The following is a 19,872-nucleotide window of genomic DNA, read 5'->3' on the forward strand; positions in this document are numbered from 1 at the left end:
ACCCAAAATTGGCTTTGCTTGCCAAATTCACCTAGTGGAGTTTTGTTGTTGTTGTTTTTAATTTTATTGATTGGTGAGAGAGAGAGAGAGAGAGAGAGAGAGAGAGAGAGAGAGAGAGAGATCAACTTGTTCCACTTATTTATGCATTCATTGGTTGATTCTTGTATGTGCTCTAACTGGGGATGGAACCCACTACCTTGGGGTATCAGGAAAATGCTCTAACCAACTGCATTACCAGGCCAGGGCAAATCTAGTATTTTTAGTTTGAGCCTGAGAATTTTAAATTTCCACCACATAATGCTCCCTGAAAGGAGAAAGTCTGTGTGCCCCATCTTTGATCACCTGCTCATGTAACTGATTTATATCAAAAATCTATTGCAGGGGATTCATTTCTTCCTTATCCACAAAGAATATCCTGTGATCTGCCTCAGTTTACCTAGACCTGCCAGAATTTCAGTCAGGTTACATGGGTTAGACCCCCAACCTTGGCACTTGATATGGTTTCCCCAACAGTAAAATATGCAAAGTCCACTGTTTCATCCAAGGATTCCTCCTTGGAGCAGGGAAGAAGTAAGCACTTTAGTCCAGCTTGGCCTGACTTGGTACTTTTTCATTTGTTCCTTTCTGGCCTTGGGTAAGGCGTTTCTCATATGACTTTCCTGTTTTTCACATGTTCCTCTTTGTGTTAACTGGAACCTGGAGGAGGGAAAGAGATAGAAGAATAGTTGGCTTAAAGGCTAAGATTTACCTCAGTGCCCACCTGTGAAATACCAGGCATCCATACATGTTATCAGTTCAGCTTGTCAGCTACCTTTATCTCTTAAAACTGCAAAGCTTCCCAAACTTTAGAGCCATGCTTAGTATTGACAGAAAATCATTCTTATAGTCTCCTTTTACTCTCATTTGTAGATTTTGTCTTTATGTTGATTGCTAATTTTGACTTAAAATTTTAGAAAGAAAAGTATTATTTTTACAACTTGTTGACAGCACAAAAAAATCCCTATTTTTATATACATGTTTTATTTATTTGAATGAATGTTTATTTTAAAATTTTCTCTAGAAATACTTAAATTCTAATTTTTTTTAATTATGGTCTATTTGAAAAATTTAAATAGCTAAAAAAAAAAAATTCTAATTGTCTAATCAGGAGATACTCAAAGGTACCTGGCCAGTTTGGTTCAGTGGTTGAGCGTCCACCTATGAACCAGGAGGTCATGGTTCGATTCCAGGTCAGGGCACTTGCCTGGGTTGCGGACTTGATCCCCAGAGGGAGGCATGCAGGAGGCAGCTGATCCATGATTCTCTCTCATCATTGATGTTTCTGTCTCTCTGTCTCTCTTCCTCTCTAAAATCAATAAAAAGATATATTTTTTAAAAGATGCTCAAAGGTGTTATTTTTGTATCCTTTACTTCCTGATTACTTCTTTTTTCTTTCTTTTTATTGAATTTATTGAGGTGACATTGGTTAACAAAATTATACAGGTTTCAGGTGCACAGTTCCACAGTTCCACTGTTTTATGTTTTCACCACCCCAAGTCAAGTCTCTGTTCATCACCATTTATCTGCCCTATTCCCCCCTCCATCTCCCTCCTCCTCCCAACAGTCACCACACTATTGTCCGTGTCCATGAGTCTTTTTTATTTTTTGCTCAATCCCTCTATCCCCATCCACCCAGTCCCCTAAACGCGCCACCCCCCTCCGCAACACACACAGCTGTCAGAGTGTTCTCTGAGTCTGTCTCTATTTTGCTTGTTAGTTCATTTTGATTGCTTCATAATTATTCATTCTAACATCCTCCTGTTACTTTTAAAATCTTAAGTCAAGAAGACTACCTTATCTTAAAAATTACTTGAGTACATAGAACATGTTGGCTTTTATTAGCTTTATACATGATCTCAATAATTTGAACCTCACTGACATTTTTATTGCTAGTACAATAATGGTTATTTATTAAAACACTTTTTAAAGACAGGTTTACTGATTTATAATTTACATATAGTAAAATTCACCCTTTGAAAGTGTACAGTTTGATGTGTTTGGACAAATTAACACAATTGTGTAACCACCATCAAAAGCAAGATCTGGGAATTCCTTTGTGCCCCTTTGTAATCAGTCCCTCCCTTAACTTCTGACTCTTGGCAACACTGATCTGATTTCTCCCCCGATAGCTTTGTTTTTTCTAGACTCCCATATAAATGGAATCATACAGAATGTAGCATTTTGTGTCTGGCTTCTTTCTCTAACATAATACTTTTAAGATTGATCCATTTGTTGAATATATCATCCCTATTTATTGATGAGTAATATTCCATTGGGTAGATGTGTCAAAATTTGTCTAGCCATTCACTTGGTGAGGGACATTTTGATTATTTACAGTTTTTCATGATTATGAATTAGATTACTATAAACATTCACATGCAGGTCTTTGTGTGGACATGTTTTTATTTATCGGGTAAATACTTAAGAGTGGGATTGCTGGAACATATGGTAAATGTATGTTTAACTGTATACGAGACTACTGTGCTGTTTTTTAAAATGGGTATATATTTTTCATTCCCACCAGCAAATATATGAGGGTTACAGTCACTCTGATACTTGGGATTATAAATCATTTTTAATTTTAGGCATCCTAGTAGGTGTGCAAAGCATGCAGTTCTCAGATGACTAATGATGCTGAACACTTTTTGGTGCTTACTGGCCATCTCTACATTTTTATTGAGGTATCTACTCAAATCTTTTGCTCATTTAAAAATTAGATTATCTTCTTCTTATCTATACTAATAAAAGGTGGCCCTCGCACCCTTGCGTGACGCCCTCACGTCATCACAAGATGGCCGCCACACGATGGCCACCACAAGATGGTCGGTAGGGGAGGGCAGTTGTAGGCGATCAGGCCAGCAGGGGAGGGCAGTTGGGGGCAAACAGGCCAGCAGGGGAGGGCAGTTGTGGACGATCGGGCCGGCAGGGGAGGGCAGTTTGGGGCGATGAGGCCAGCAGGGGAGAGCAGTTGGGGGCAACCAAGCTTGTAGGGGAGGGCAGTTGGGGGGGCCAGGCCTTCAGGGGAAGGCAGTTGGGGGTGACCAGGCCTACAGGGGAGGGCAGTTGGGGGGAGACCAGGCCTGCAGGGGAGGGCAGTTGTGGGCAATCGGGCCGGCAAGGGAGGGCAGTTGTGGGCGATTGGGCCGGCAGGGAAGGGCAGTTGTAGGCAATCGGGCTGGCAGGGGAGGGCAGTTGGGGGCGATTGGGCTGGCAGGGAAGGGCAGTTGGGGGCGATCAGGCCGGCAAGGGAGAGCAGTTGGGGGCGATCTGGCCGGCAGGGGAGGGCAGTTGGGGGCGATCAGGCCAGCAGGGGAGCAGTTAGGCGTCAATCAGGCCAGGAGGGGAGCGGTTAGTGGGCGATCAGGCTGGCAGGCAGGCGAGTGGTTAGGAGCCTGCAGTCCCAAATTGTGAGAGGGATGTCTGACTGCCGGTTTAGGCCTAATCCTGAGGGGTCTGAGATTGGAGAGGGTGCAGGCCAAGCTGAGAGACACCCCTACCCCATGCATGAGTTTCGTGCACTGGGCCTGTAGTTCAAATATAAGAGTTATTTATATATTCTAGATACAAGTCCTTTTCTCATCTTTTACATAGTCTCCTAGCATGTGCCTTGTCTTAGGAGTATCTTTTGAAGAACAGATGTTCATTTTGATGAAATCCAATTTATCTTTTTCCCCCCCAGTAGTTTGTGCTTTTGGTGTCTTATCTAAGAAAAAGCTTAATCCAAGGCACTAATGTTTTTCCCTATTTTTTAATGCACAGATTTATTGGATTTATTTATTACATACAGTACATAGAATATGTTGACTTTTATTAACTTTATACATGATCTCAGTAATTTGAACCTCACTGACATTTCTGTAATGTCACTCGGGGGTTCTATAATCCATTTGAATTAATATTTGTTTATGGTGAAGAGTTTTGTTTTGTTTTGTTTTTGTATCTAATTACCTTGCCGGCTTTGTCTAAAATCAATTGACTTTGCATATGTGGGTTTATTTCTTAACTCTGTTCTGTTCTATTGATCCATATGTTTATCCTTATGTAAATGCCACATTGATTTGATTATTGTAGCTCTATAGTAAATCTTAAAATTTGGTTTAATTCTTATTATGGGAAAACAAGTATTGAGCTAGGATTTTCCTATTTATCACTTCTTTCCATTGGTCATATGTATGCCCTTTAGAATAAGATTACCTCATATTTTATATGACAGTCCTACATCTATTTGAGTAAATGTTTACACATTTTTATTTGGACTAATGCTTTACACCTTTTCGTCTTAAGATTTTTTTTGTCTTTTTATCTTCAGAGCTTATCACATATTAGGAGCTCAGTAAATTGAACTCTCTATTTCAGAGAGTTCAATTCAGTTGTTGAACTGAATTGAACTCTCTAAAATAATTGTTCATTAATGTCCTTAAAGCAGGTTACTTGAATTCAACAGAGCAAGAACATATTTCCTGTGAGATTCAAGTCTTTCAAAAACCAATGTTCTCTTAATCAAAAAATGAATACTTCTGGACAATTGCATTGTAACTGGTTTGATTTGAACTATTGGAAAAGTCTTTTATTTTTATTTTATTTATTTATTTATTTTTATAATATATTTTATTGATTTTTTTACAGAGAGGAAGGGAGAGGGATAGAGAGTTAGAAACATCGATGAGAGAGAAACATCGATCAGCTGCCTCCTACACACCTCCTACTGGGGATGTGCCTGCAACCAAGGTACGTGCCCTTGACTGGAATCGAACCCGGGACCCTTCAGTCCGCAGGCCGACGCTCTATCCACTGAGCCAAACCGGTTTTGGCTATTTTTAATTTTACTTTTTATTTTATCAAAATATCCTATATAATAAAAGAGTAATATGCAAATTGACCCTAATGGTGGAATGATCGGTCACTATGACATGCACTGACCACCAGGGGGCAGACGCTCAATGCAGGAGCTGCCCCCTGGTGATCAGTTCCCTCCCACAGGGGCAGCTCCGCTCAGCCACAGCCAGGCTAATGGCTACGAGCACAGTGGTGGTGGTGGGAGCCTCTTTCACCTCCTCTGCAGCACTAAGGATGGCCGACTGCGGCTTGGGGAGTGGGCCTAAGCCACAGTCGGACATCCCCCAAGGGCTCCCGGGCTGCCAGAGGGATGTCTGACTGCCAGCTTAGGCCCGATACCCCAGGGAGCGGGCCTAAGCCGGCAGGTGGACATCCCCCGAGGGGTGCCGGACTGTGAGAGGGCACAGGCCGGGCTGAGGGATCCCCTGAGTGCACAAATTTTCATGCACCGAGCCTCTAGTTATTATATAGTTTAGAGTCAGTGGCTATTAAGGCTACTATAAAAAATAGCCATAGCCATCTCCTGGTATCCCCCAACCTTCTTCTCTACAATTTCTAATTCCTCAGAGATATCACTTTCAACTCTAACTTTTCACACCATATATCTAAATAATGTGTTTATGACACAACTTTATTTTTTTCCAGTTTTAGACATCTATTGTGTTATTTTCTTACTTTGTGCTAGGTACTGGTTGGCCTAATTCAATATAGAAACTTGTTCCCTTTAGTTGGGGAATTTTAAAATATTTGGTTGGTTGTGTGAGAAATGGCTCACCTGTCTGAATTTTAAATGACAGACTAGGAAACAGAAACATGGCAAAAATGAGAGACTTTTAGTAACACTCTTGAGAGCAGGCACCCATTGTACAGGAATACACGTGGGGCAGGGAACATAGCCTATTTATTTTTTATTTTAAGCTTCTGATTTTTTTTTCTTTATTGATTAAGGTATTACATATGTGTCCTTATCCCCCCATTGCCCTCCCCTGCCCCCACTCATGCCCTCATTCCCCTGGTGTCTGTGTCCACTGGTTAGGCTTATATGCATGCATACAAGTCCTTTGGTTGATCTCTCCCCCATACCCCCATCCTCCCCTACCTTTCCTCTGCGGTTTGCCAGTCTGATCGATGCTTCTCTGTCTCTGGATTTGTTTTTGTTCATCAGTTTATGTTGTTCATTATATTCCACAAATGAGTGAGATCATGTGATATTTATCTTTCTCTGACTGGCTTATTTCGCTTAGCATAATGCTCTCCTGTTCCATCCATGCTGTCTCAATAGGTAAGATATCCCTCTTTTTTACAGCTGCATAGTATTCCATGGTGTAAATGTACTACTGCTTTTTAATCCACTTATCTACTGATGGGCACTTGAGCTGTTTCCAGATCTTAGCTATTGTAAATTGAGCTACTATGAACATAGGGGTGCATATATTCTTTCTGATTGGTGTTTCAGGTTTCTTAGGATATATTCCTAGAAGTTGGATCATTGGGTCAAATGGCAGTTCCATTTTTAATTTTTTGAGGCAATTCCATACTGTTTTCCATAGTAGCTGCACCATTCTGCATTTCTACCAGCAGTGTGAGGGTTCCATTTTCTCCACATTCTAGCCAGCACTTGTCATTTGTTGATTTGTTGATGGTAGCAATTCTGACAGGTGTGAGGTGATACCTCATTGTCATTTAACTGTGGTTCTTGGATATATTCCAACACAGAGGTTGGCAAACTTTTTCCAGATGGTAAATATTTTAGACTTTGCATGCTATACCATCTCTGTCACTACACCGCTGTTCTTGTTGCACAAAAACAGCCATTAAACAATATACAAATGAATGAGCAGGACTGTGTTCCAATAAAACATTACAGTAGTTTCCCCCCTTATCTATGGGAAATATGTTCAAGTGGATGCTTGAAACAATGGGTAGTACCAAATCCTATATATACTATGTTTTTTCCTATACATACATATCTATGGTAATATTAAATTTATAAATTAAGCACAGTAAAAGATTAATAACAAATAATAAATAGAATAATTATAATAATATACTGTCATAATTATAACAATTCACAAAGTTATGTGAATTTGGTCTTTCTCAAAATATCTTATTGTAACTTGCAGTGAATGGCTTGGTGTCACTTGTCTCGGGGGATCCCTTGTTGAATTCTTCCTATAGGCCAGTGATTTTTAACCTGTTTTTATTTCATGGCACACCTACACTAATTACTGAAATTCTGCAGCACACAAGAATTTGACAAAAGAAATAGGTATAATTTTGATTCATTCACACCAGATGTCTATTGTTGTGTTGGTTGTTATCATTTTTTAAAATTTAGCAACAGATATAGAGTAATCAGGAATTTGGAGCAAAGAAAAAAAAGAGATTAAAATAGGGCAGTAGCTGTAGAACATGTTGGAAATCTGAATAGTGGGCATGAGTCAACAATGAGAAAGAAAAATAAGAAAGATGACTAATGGAGACCTTAATGTGCTTCTATAATATAGTAAGGGAAAATATGACTAATACAGTTTCTCACTTCATAGAAATTTTACACCACATTTGAATGAAACTAAAGTTTACTTTGTAGATGAAGGACTGCCCATAATCACAGTTATCCATGAGAATAAAAAGTCTTTTTCTCCTACTGAGAAATGGCAAATATAGTCTACATTATAGAGACTTTAACCTACAGCTAAAAAGAAAACTTCATTCATTACAGAACATCCATTTTATTTGCCAAACCTGGTTTGGTGTGTCAACAGCTATGCAATTCACCTGGCTTGGACAACCAGTTCAATTTTCCATTATTACAAAAAGAAATGTTATTTGTTCCAAATTCATTAATTGCTTGAATCATAATTTATCCAGTATGGCTGCAGACATCAAAAAGCAGCTTTTCATTTCTCTGAATTATTTCCAAAACCTTGAGGCACCTTACATTAATCATCCATTAGAATATCGAGACATACATACTCCAGTGTGTACATAGCCATATCTTTGGATGCACATGCTCAGTGTTTGCTATTTTTAACCCAAATTGTCATACAGATAGAAAAGAGAAAACTGAATAGCAGTATACATTTCTGAGAACCATTTTACACACCAGCTAAATTTTAAATCCAAGATTCTCAGAACTAAACAATTTGTATTTAACCTGAAGCTTTTCAATTTCTTTATATTAACTAGACCAACTTTTCTATAATTAACACCCATATCTCTTTTGAATAAATAATGTCTTGTAAAAAGAAAACAGCAAAACTCTCCAAGAGAATATTTTTATTACACTGATAATTTAATGAGGTGACATGTATAATACGAACACTCTATTTGTGTTTTGAATCATAAGCACAGGATTTAGGATTTTGTACCTGAAAACAGGGTTTGCTTAACCTATTACATGCATGTTTCAGCCTCCGAGGAGGGTTAAGTACCGCAGGAATAATACCTTTTGGATATTTATATGTAATCTGACCATTAGCACTAATCAACCATTTGACATATTAAATGGTTCATGACTTACCATATCATATTATATACCACACCACTCATTAGTATGCTATGCTAACTTAATGTTACTTTAATAAACTCCACCCACTCTCCCCTACAGATGAAGCCACAATCACCATGGTTTCAGAGGACTAAGTTATAATATATTTTCCTGACAAAACCTCTTAAAGTATTTCCCCTGTAATTGTAAAAAGTCAACATGATAAAATGGCCTTTATTTAGGTTTAATATTATTTGTTTTTGCAATTGGGGATACATTCAGATGTATATGATTTAGAAGGTACAAAAGTGGGAAGTCTCCAATCTCTATTCCTCAAGTGTGTCCCAGACATTGGCTGTTCTGGAGGCAATAAAATTACCAATTCCTTGTGTGTAGCCTTCCAGAAATATTCTCTGTAAGTACAAGTTACTACTATATATGTTACAAATAATAACATAAGATTTATACCTTTTGTGATCTTGTGTAAAATCCCCAAAAGGCACTTTATAGCATTGTAACATGATACTAACATATAACATGAAAAATAAAAGGAAAAAATGGAGGTTGAAAATTAGGGAAAAAAATCTTTGTTTCTCATTGCTTTGACAAATGACAAGTATATGTAAACAGGAAGCCTTCAGCTTCAGCTCTTTCTAGCTTGGCTTCTGCGTAGGGCTCGGGTAGAACAGCCACCTCCTGGAAAAGCCGTCCTGGACTCCCAGCGGCTTCCAGTTCTCCTCCTTGCTCTATCTCTGCCTCTTTTCCTGATGCATACTCCTCTGCCCATCCTTTTCAGTATTGTCTTCAGTCATTTTCTCTTCATATTCCACCTAAATTTCTTTTTTAAGACTTTTGTTGTGGTTAATCCTCACCCAAGGATATATTTGTTTTCTTTTTTAAGAGAGAGTGGAAGGGAGGGAGGGAGAGAGAGGGAGAGAGAGAAAGAGAAACATTGATATATCGATTGGTTGCCTCCTGCATGTGGCCGAATTGAACCTGCAACCTAGGTACATGCCCTTGACCAGGAATTGAACCTGAGACCCTTCAGGGCACAGGCAGGTCGAAGCTATAGTCACTTAGACACACCGGCCAGGGCTCCACCTAAATTTCTAAAGCTCTTGTCCATTCTCATAGTTTTAAGTACCATTCACATACAAGTCCTAAAGCTTTTAGCATATGCTCCAGCTCCACATGTAAAACCTCTTTTTGGATATTGTTTTTTCTGAATATCCTGAAGTTATTATGCTATACGTTGCATGTTGATATTTGAAACTAAAGCTAATTAAGAACTAGATTTAAAAAAAAAAAAATCTCTAAAGGGGTTAATTAAACAATTGATTTGAGTATGTGATTCTTACCCTTGGGTCAGAAATTATGTTAAAATAAAATCTACAAAACAACACTGTTTATTTTGGTTGCTTATCAATTCAGTCTGCTGCATTTCTCTAAAATCTTAACGTGCTGCTCTTATTTGCCAGCATATAATTTAAAATATCGTAGACGTCTATATCCAGCTTCTTAGTCTCATCTGATTTACTAGTATGAGTTGACTAACCTAAGCCAAGTAAGCTGAGCTGTTACCAAATAATGTAAGAGAGTACATTATAAATGCAAATATACCATAAAAACTTTATTGTTGTTATGATGCTGAAGATACATTCTGTTCAATAAAATACGAATAGCTATGTTCACTGTCAGTAAGTAAATACTGGCAATGGATGTGGGGAAGTTACAGAGGATAGTAGCTTAAATTTAGCAGTTATAAACAAAAGGAAATGTGATTGACATTAAAAACTGATTTTATAAACACTATTTTCATTAGGATGCAGTGCAGGAATAGAAATTCAACTCAAAATGGCTTAATTACTAAAGAGAATTAATGTATCACATTCTATGTAACAAGAATCCAGGAGTGGATGGTTCCAAGGTGGCTCATTCAGTAGCCTCCTCATGTCCTCTTTCTACTCTGTCATCATAAATAGTTCTGGACAACATATCCTTACTCAGCAATGTTCAGAAGCACATGGAAGGTATACCTAGAAAATTCCAAAGTCTGTAATAGAGAAATAAGAGGAGAAAGACTTTGGTAAAGCAACCCACATTTGCTGCATATATTATGACTTTGGAAAACAAGTTACAATAACATTCAGTGTTTTATTTTAGTTCTTTTACCCATTATGAGGCAACAGTCACATACAGGAAGGACATAAAAGTCTATGATAATTTCCAAGTATGTAAGACATGCGGGTTTTACAAACAAATCCTGTGAATGCCAAAATCCAGATGAAGTTTTTAAAAGAATTGCTTTTTCTGTTCATGAGCTTTACAAAAAATTAAACTAGTCTCTAATTGCTAGATTATATCTTGAAAATATTATGCTTCATTAGTCTGACCAACCGCAGTAGCACAAAATTACCTATAACTTTTACTAATAAAGAAAAAAATAGAAAGTATCCTCTGCATCCTCCTAGATAGCTTTTAAAAAAAAAGTCTATTTCAGCTGTTTTGAGGGAATTATTATTTTCAGGATATATAATAATTCCCATTGGACCATTATATCACATTAGCTTTTATGCAATTATTTATTCTTGTTTATAAAGCTGTAGGTAAAAAACATTGGTTATTCCTACAGCAATTAGTAGAGAATTTTTAGAGCTTAATTAGACAGTAACATTCATTATAATATTTTGGAGTTACAAAAATATAGTGAAAAGCAACTAAGAAGTAAGTCAGGTCACCCTAACCAGTTTGGCTCAGTGGATAAAGCGTCGGCCTGTGGACTCAAGGGTCCCAGGTTCGATTCCGGTCAAGAGCATGTACCTTGGTTGCGGACACATCCCCAGTAGGGAGTGTGCAGGAGGCAGCTGATCGATGTTTCTAACTTGCTATCCCTCTCCCTTCCTCTCTGTAAAAAACCAATAAAATATATATTAAAAAAAAAAAAAGTAAGTCAGGTCTGCTTGATCTAAAGTGATTTTATAATTAGTAAAAATTAGTACCAGTATTAAATTTGCTTTCTGAATAATGACATGTGCATCACTGATACTTAAATATTGATGGGTAGGTGGAGAAATAAGTTAAATCGTTTTATTACAAACTGAGAGCCTGTTATAAACCTTACTCCATCTTGTGGAGATGTGGAGGTGAATCAGGCCATGTATGTACATATATAAAATTGGTCTTTTAATTTCAACAACCGCCAGGTACACGTTTATTTAGTCAATCACAAAATATAACTTTGAGCACCAGGCATAGTGCTAGACCCTTAGTCTGAGCAAGAGACAAACATTTAAACAAGTAAGTATACTAAACGTTACTGATGTTATGGTAGAAGTCCTTTCAGGGCAAATGCTATAAGGCAGAAGAGGAAAGTAGTCACTTCTATCCAAATGTGTAATAAAGGTTACAGGGAGAAAGACATGGTGAACATTAAACTATTGCCTGGATTCAAAATGCCTCCTCCTCACCTTCAAGCAGGTCCTCATACCCGAGTAATCATGACACTCATTTCAAAGGAAGAAATTCCCTCTAACCCCTATTGTTTATTTAAAATGTTTTATATTAAATACAAACCCCAAACTAGGTCCAACTCCCTTATACATATTGGTTTTAGGAAATTTTTTTAGATGAAAACACATTTATAAAATTAAGAGTAAACCAAAAAAATGAAGACAATTCAATTTAACAATATTAATTTAATATGATGGATGATGTTATTTTATGGAAACTAAATTGATGCTGTTGGGTTTTATGGTGAAAAGAAATAGCCTCGTGTCTATTTATCATTTATTCTGTATTTACCTTTTAATGATAAGGAATTGAGTCCAGCTACACAGAATAAAAAATCAAATAGTAATGGCTAAAATAGATAGGACTATTCTGCCCTCGTTCCCCCAACAGGAAGTTTGGAGTTAGGTAGTCCAAGATGTCCGAGCCACACCTCTGCAATCCTAGTGTCCTTTCCTTTCTGGTAGGTCAAAAATAGCTGTTCCAGTTCCAGGTTTGGCATCATCGTTTTATGCGGGAAGAGAGGAAGAGGACAAAAGGGCACTTGCCCACTGAGTTGACTCTATTTTAACAAGTTTTTTTCAGAGTCACCACCCTACTGGTCATTCTACTGTTCGAGTGACCTCTACTGTCTTATTGGCCACACACTGTGTCACATCCACACCTGACTGAAATGGAGCTTGGAAAATAGATCCCGTCCTCAGGGTTGTATTATTGAGGGAAAAGGGAAGAAAAGATTTGGGAAAGCAACATCAGGCTCTGCGCAAATTCCAAGGCCAATTTTAAGGAGGAGCAATTTAGAAACACAATAGCCACCTCTATCACATAAAGACCAATTCATCCGTGAGTTAAACTGTAACAGGTCTATAACAATGGTTAAAAAATTCTTTATTTCATATTGACTATCATGGTTACTGATAATGAAGTTTAACGTTTGGAGCTAAAAAAATTAGCTCCCTCAAGATCTTTCTACAGTTCTCTCTTATAACTTTTAAAAATCTGTATCCATTGGGTATTTCACAGTAAGAAGTATCTGGTGTGGGTCTGTAGGGGAGAACATATGCCTCATACAATCCTAAATGCAAAAGAGAGTACCAAATATACACACACCTAATTTTAAAGTAGTTATTCAGATAATCCAGAATATTCCTATTTTTTTGGGATTGTAATCTAAATGAAAACTCATCATTTAAAGAGTATTCTGACTCCCTTAAAACAAGAGTCTGCAGATTACTCACCATGGGCCACCCCAGCCTGTCATTTATTTTTGTAAATACATTAGTCCACACCCTTTATCTGAGGCTCTGCTTTCCATAGTTTTAGTCACTGACAGTCAACTGCAGTTCGAAAATATTAAATAGAAAATTCCAGAAGTAAACAATTCATGTTTTAAGTTGTGTGCTGTTCTGAGTAGTGTGATGAAATCTCATGCCAACCTACTCTATCCCTTCTGCCCTGTGCTTTGAGAGATAATCCTTGTGCTTCATCTTCCAATCTACTTATTAGATGTCAGTAATGATCATCCTTTAAAAAAAATTCATCTACTCCTTTTAGTTTGATAATCATGGCTTCGAGTTTTAGGATGTGTGTGTGTGTGTGTGTGTGTGTGTGTGTGTGTGTGTGTGTGTTGCATCAGAATTTCCAAAAGTGCTCAAACAGTTTTTGTGCCCATGTTTTTCTTTTCTATCACTTCTTGTTCACGAGATAGGTATTCTGATAATTCACTCTTATTTTGCTGTTTCAAATGTTGGTGCCTCTCACATGGGCAGTTATTTTTCTATGATGGCACATTGGAAATCAGGTCTGGTTGCTGAACTATCCTTAACAGCAGGAATCCCATAGGTTGATAAAGGAATAGTGTATGGGTGGGGTCCGGCTGGCCCGCCCCGATGGGGGCCAATTGGGGCCGGGCCAGTTGTGGGGAGAGGATGCGGGAGGTTGGCCACCAGCACCACCCCTGATCGGGGGTGGGGCTGGCCAGGGGGAGGGGGTGCGGGCAGTTGGGAGGGGCATTCGGGGCCCACATCGGGCCAGTTGGCTGCTGCAGTACGCCTCATAGCGACTGATCATGCCGGTTGTTCTGATCATTCTACTGTTCCTGGTCGCTTGGCTTTTATTTACTAGTATATAGATAAGCCACAGCAGTCTTTTTAAAAAAGGTAATATGTTTCTTCTTTCCAAAGGATTCAAAGAAAATCCAAATTCTATACCATTGCTTATAAGGTTCTTCAGGGTCAGGAGCCTAGCTGCCTTCCAACATTATTAGTAGTAGTAGTAGTAGTACTGTTTTCATCTCACTGCACTTCACTCACATTAGCTTCCTTATCCTTTTAAACTATATTATAACTATCCTATCTCAGGATCTTTGGTTTTGCTGATCACTTTGTTGAGAAGAATCTTCCTCCAGATTTTCTCATAATTCCCTTTCTCATTAAATTTATGACTTGCTCAAATCTGTCCAACTTGCCTAACATAAAGACTCTTCCTGACCATTCTATGATATATATTTTCCCCTATATTCCTTATTCTGCCTTACCTTGTTTTAGTATTTTTTTAATAGAACTTATCACCACTGGAATCGTATGCTTGTGTATTATCTTCTTCCAGGCAACCTCTATGAGGGAACAACTTTAATTCACTGCTACATCTCTAGCACTTAGAACAGTGCAGGGTACATAGTAGATGCTCAACAAATAATATACACTTAAAATGACATCTTCACCAAATTTGAGTTGGATTTTAAAATGAAAAAGTAGGCAAACACATGAATTTTCCTGGAAATAATCATGATTCTCAAAGTATTGCTTTTTTCATTTCTACTTTTTAGGCTTGTGTGTAAAAAATGTAATAAACTTTATATTCTTGCATATGCTTTGAATTTCAGTTAAAATATTTTTATCTTATTTTCTCATAAAAATACTTATTAGGTAACCTGACATGTTTTTTCTTTTTAAGAATGAAATTCCATTTTACCTGTAACTTATTCCTTGATAATATATTTATTATCAAATTCTTAATTTGTGTTTTATGTTAAAATAAACCTTATAAAATTATATAATGTCAAGACCATTGGTGAAAAGGAAGAAACTAATAGAAATAGGGACTTTATTCTTTTCAAACTTGTATAACATATCAGTGTTTTTTAGGTTGCCTGGAAATCCCTTCAGTTAAGAGATTGTTGTTGTTTTATCCAATACTGTGCATACTATCTCTACGGGACTCCTCGTGATCCTGACCATACCTGTTATTCTTGATTTTTACTCTTTGCTTTTTCTTTTACTCAGGGCCTCCGTTTATGACCCTAACCTCAATTTTTAGTGGACAGAATTTACTCCTATCCTATATAATAAAGATCTAATATGCAAGTGGTCATCACGCCCTTGTGTCCTCACTCTGGGGCTAAGGGGCCTGAGGCCACGACCCCCCACCCTGGCGCCGGGCCAGGAGACCTGAGGCTGCGCCCCCTCACCCTGCAGGGCTTGACAGGGGTGGGACCAGCCGGGTCTGGGTCTTGTGTGATTTTGAGGCACGGGTGGGTGGGGACTTGATTCTGGGTCCCGCGGCACACCCCAGACTCTGACAGGAGGGAGATTTTCATATACATTTAACTAATTTTCTTTCATCTCTGACACTTCTATTATAGAGAAAGGGCAAATGACAATATTAAAATATTTCCTCTAATCCCTTTTAATATGGATGAATTTCATGCACCGGGCCACTAGTATAATATATATAATTATATGTCTACTGAGATATGGTTGACTTTTATTTTCTTGTACTTTAACCCTTTGCACTCGCTTGCTTTTTTCTTGATTCCTTTATTTTAATGCTAACCGTGTCGAGTCACACTCGACATCCGAGTGCAAAAGGTTAATACAGTATTCTTATGTCTAGGGAAGACCATTTTAAGGTTTGATGGTAAGGATGACGGAACTCATTGGTACAGTCACTTGCCATTTTGCTCACATTTCTGAAGGGTCACTATAGCTGTTTCCATGGTGGGCAGTGGCAAACAGCGCGGCTGAGGCTGTGACACGCCCACATAGCCATATGCCGTTGGCAGCCGGATAATCTCATCAAGTCAACGCTGGCCCCTGTTCTCATGCACACATACAGAAACCTGTTTCCGGCATAGCACTTTATCATCTATAAATTATTTTGTGGCAAGCTACTTAATCAGAACTTTTAAAAGGTTGACTTTGATAATTAAGAAATTAATTTCGTTTTATTTTTCTTTTTTTCCAGGTGCATGGTGGCTGATGAGGTAAGTGTTTTCATGACTTTTATGTCTTTTATTAAATTTCACAGCCAATTTTTAGTGTCTACTATTTACCATATACTCTCTGTTTCTCCATATGACTATATTTCTATAGATGGAGAAAAGGAGAGGGGGAGACAGAGGAAGGTGGGGAGGGGTGCAGCCAGGAGAATAACAATAATATCCCTGGCCAGTGTAACTTGGTTGGAGCCTCATACATATACCTAAAGGTTGCAGGTTATATTCTGGGATTGGGCACATACCGAGGTTGCAGTTTCCATTCCCAGTTGGGGCATGTACGGAAGACAGCTCATCAGTGTTCTCTCTCACATTGATGTTTCTCTCTCTCTCTCTCTCCCCCCCACCACCCTTTTTCTCCTTCACTGTAAAATCAATAAGCATATCCTTGGGTGAGGATTTTTAAAAAAGAATGAGAATAAATGTGTGTGTGCAAGTGTATGCAAGGTGTGCACTTGGAACATGTTATTAATATTAGTGATCCAAAATTCAAATGGTTATCCAAAGAAACTTGAATGTGCTTTGAAATGCAGTACCAAATGAAACAACTCTTTTCTACTTGCCATAATACTGCTTGCTTAGAAGCTAAACTTGGAAGATTTTGCTCTAAAGGTTAATTGTTTCGTATAAAACTTAATCTTAAAATAGTACTTATTATCACTAAACAATATGATACATTTAAGTGGCATGCACTTGTATATATTCATACTCATGTTGTCTCATTGAAATGAAAATTCTTGTTATATACACTATGATATTCTTTACCTTCATTCTCAGAGTAATATCCTATCTAATAAAAGAATAATATGCAAATTGACCATCAATCCAACACACAACATGGCCACCCCCATGTGGTCAAAGATGGCTGCCCCCATGTGGACACAAGATGGCCATCATAATATGGTCAGCAGGGGAGGGCAGTTGTGGGCGATCAGGCCAGCAGGGGAGGGCAGTTAGAGGTGACCAGGGCAGTAGACGAGGGAAGTTGTGGGTGACCAGGTGGGCAGAGGAGGATAATTGGGGGGACCAGGCCAGCAGAGGAGGGCAATTGGGGGGTACCAGTCCTACAGGGGAGAGTAGTTAGGGGCGACCAGGCTGGCAGGGGAGGGCAGTTGGGGGGAACTAGGCCAGCAGGGGAGGGCAGTTTTGGGGGACCAGGCCTCCAGGGTAGAGTAGTTAGGGGCGACCTGGTCGGCAGGGGAGGGCTGTTAGGGGTAACCATGCCGGCAGGGGAGGGCAGTTGGGGGTGACCAGGACTGCAGGGGAGGGCAGTTGGGGGCAACCAGGCTAGCAAAGGAGGGCAGTTAGGGGTTACTGGGCAGGAGGGGAGGGTAGTTAGGGGCAATCAGGCTGGCAGGGGAGCAGTTAGGTATCGATCAGGCTGGCAGGGGAGTGGTTAGGGGGTGATCAGGCTGACAGGCAGAAGCAGTTAGGGGCAATCAGGCAGGCAGGCAGGTGAGCAGTTGGGAGCCAGCAGTCCTGGATTGTGAGAGGGATGTCCCAGATTGGAGAGGGTGCAGGCTAGGATGAGGGACACCCCCCCATGCACGAATTTCGTGCACCAGGCTTCTAGTCTTTATATATAAAAGGCTTAGTGTCCCTCTGTCTGACCAGTACTATGACGCGCACTGACCACCAGGGGGCAGACTCTCAACGCAGGAGCTACCATGACACACACTGGCCATCTATAAATAAATGGCACCATGGAGCTGGTGCCAACAAACCAACACTCGACTTCCCCCATATGTGACACAGGCCCTGCCACCACCTGTGCAGGGCCAGCTCAGCCCAGGGTTCAGAGCCTGAGGGAGGGCAGTGAAGGATTGAAGAAAAGACAGACGAAGAGAATAAGCTGGGTCTAGGTGGATCACCTGTGTCTGGCTAAGACCACAGAGAAAGATCCAGACAGCAAGCTGAGCCTTTATTTTATAGCCAGAGGTAAACAAGGTAGTGGTCACCATAGTTACAATGTTCTTGTGAGTTTCACTTGTTTGGCAGCACTTGCTGCACCTCCCACAGCCCATTAGCTACCCAGGAATGATCTAGGGAATGTCATAAGGGCTGTGCCCTCTAAGCTGGGACTTGTTTGTGGCTTTGCCAACAGGTCAGTCCAAGGCTTAACCCTATAGCCGCTCCCTACAACCACCCCGGAGCGACAGCCCACCAAATTGCAGCCAACGCTGCCAAGACCCTATGGCGCAAAATGCGGCCCACAGCCCAGCCCAGCCTGGAAACGGTGGCTGTGGGCACCGGCTAATAATTTCAGGTAGCAACCTCAGCTTCCTCTCCCTAGCCACTAGCCTCCTTGGAGTTTCTTCAACCCAGGAACCCAACTTGCTTTATAGCCAGGTGCAAACATTTTACAATTTAACCAAATGTTTGTGAAGTGTTTTCCCGTGCCTTATCTCATTTGATCCTCACAGAAGTCCTGGAGTAGGTAGATAGGAGACTTGGTAGAATCTATTTTCTTTTGATTAGCAAGATATTAATAGCGATATTAAAATATTTCTTCTAATTAATTTTCTTTCAATGTGCATGGATCCGTGCACCAGAACACTAGTAAATCAATAAAGTTCTAATTTTACCATCAGTTTGAGAAATGTGCTGCTCTTTTCATGATACCTTTAAAGCATATGACAGCAAAACAATATCACTTAAAAACAATACAAAAGGAGAAAATGACTACTGAATTTTTTAAAAATATAGGTGGAACCATAAAAGATTCTGTCAATTAACTGTCTCTTGGTTTTGGTTACATATAGACTCACCAATGGTTTCTCTTTGTAGTCTCTTCTTTAGGAAAAAAAAAAAGATTAAGATGTGAAAGGGTGTCTTGGTTCATGCTGATATTTACCTAAGGTTTTAGTTTGAACTTGTTATTCTATAGACATTCGTTGAGACTAGATGTTATAGTTAGAAACATAGTCATTGCCCTTGAAGGACTTTGACAATACAATTGAAGAGATAGAACAGACATTTGGGAAATGACAGAAATTCCCATTTTGGAACAGGATGAATTCCAAAAGGCTCTTAATAAAATAATAAATTTGAGAACCTAAAATAACTGAAAGAGGCATATGTTTTACTCCCTGAATATGTTTGCACCCAATAGGAATGAATAATTTTAGTTTTCATTTTATATAAGCCTAGTCAGGTTTGACAAAGTAAGCTGAGATGGAAATTTTTATTCCATTTCCTTTCACAAATCCTACTTTTCCTTTACCAGGCCAAGTTGAATTTAACATATCCTCCTTTGAGCTCTTACTCTTTAGAATTCATAACCCTTCTTGGTTGTTAGTACATTTTGTTGAATGAATGAACTGATTAAATTGTTAACAATTAACACATACATATCAAGTTCTAGTCTAGTTCTTTACATGTATTAATTTATCTCATGCTCACAATTCTATGGAATATTATTATTATTATTATGTTGCATGTGAGAAAGCTGAGGCACAGAGAGGTCAAGTAAATTGCCCAAGAATATACAGCAAGAATATGCTAGAAGCTAATATTAACCTGAAACAATCCAGTTCCCAAGTCTATCTATTACTGTTCTATACAAGGTCTCCAGGTACCAGACTTGCTATATTTTGAAGCAGGATTTTTGGGCACAGAAGAATCTGCAGGACACAGTGTACAAATGAATGAAGCTGAATTTTAGAATGAAGGTGATAGCATTAAAATTTTGTGCTGGTGAGACTATCTGTACCCCTTTAAATCA

At 39.0% G+C, this 19,872-nt stretch overlaps 1 protein-coding gene across 2 annotated transcripts in view; it reads left to right on the forward strand.

Moving 5' to 3' along the window:
- The window catches only part of ZRANB3 (zinc finger RANBP2-type containing 3), a 199,526-nt gene that overhangs the window by 52,137 nt on the left and 127,517 nt on the right, over positions 1–19,872 (forward strand). For both annotated transcript variants that reach the window (XM_079781908.1, XM_079781909.1), the window contains one exon: positions 16,118–16,136. In XM_079781908.1, the coding sequence (XP_079638034.1) occupies positions 16,118–16,136 (19 nt within the window). The remainder of the gene's footprint in view (positions 1–16,117; positions 16,137–19,872) is intronic.

The sequence above is a fragment of the Cnephaeus nilssonii genome (assembly GCF_951640355.1).
Source record: "Cnephaeus nilssonii genome assembly, chromosome: 10".
Classification (NCBI taxonomy): Eukaryota; Metazoa; Chordata; class Mammalia; order Chiroptera; family Vespertilionidae; genus Cnephaeus; species Cnephaeus nilssonii.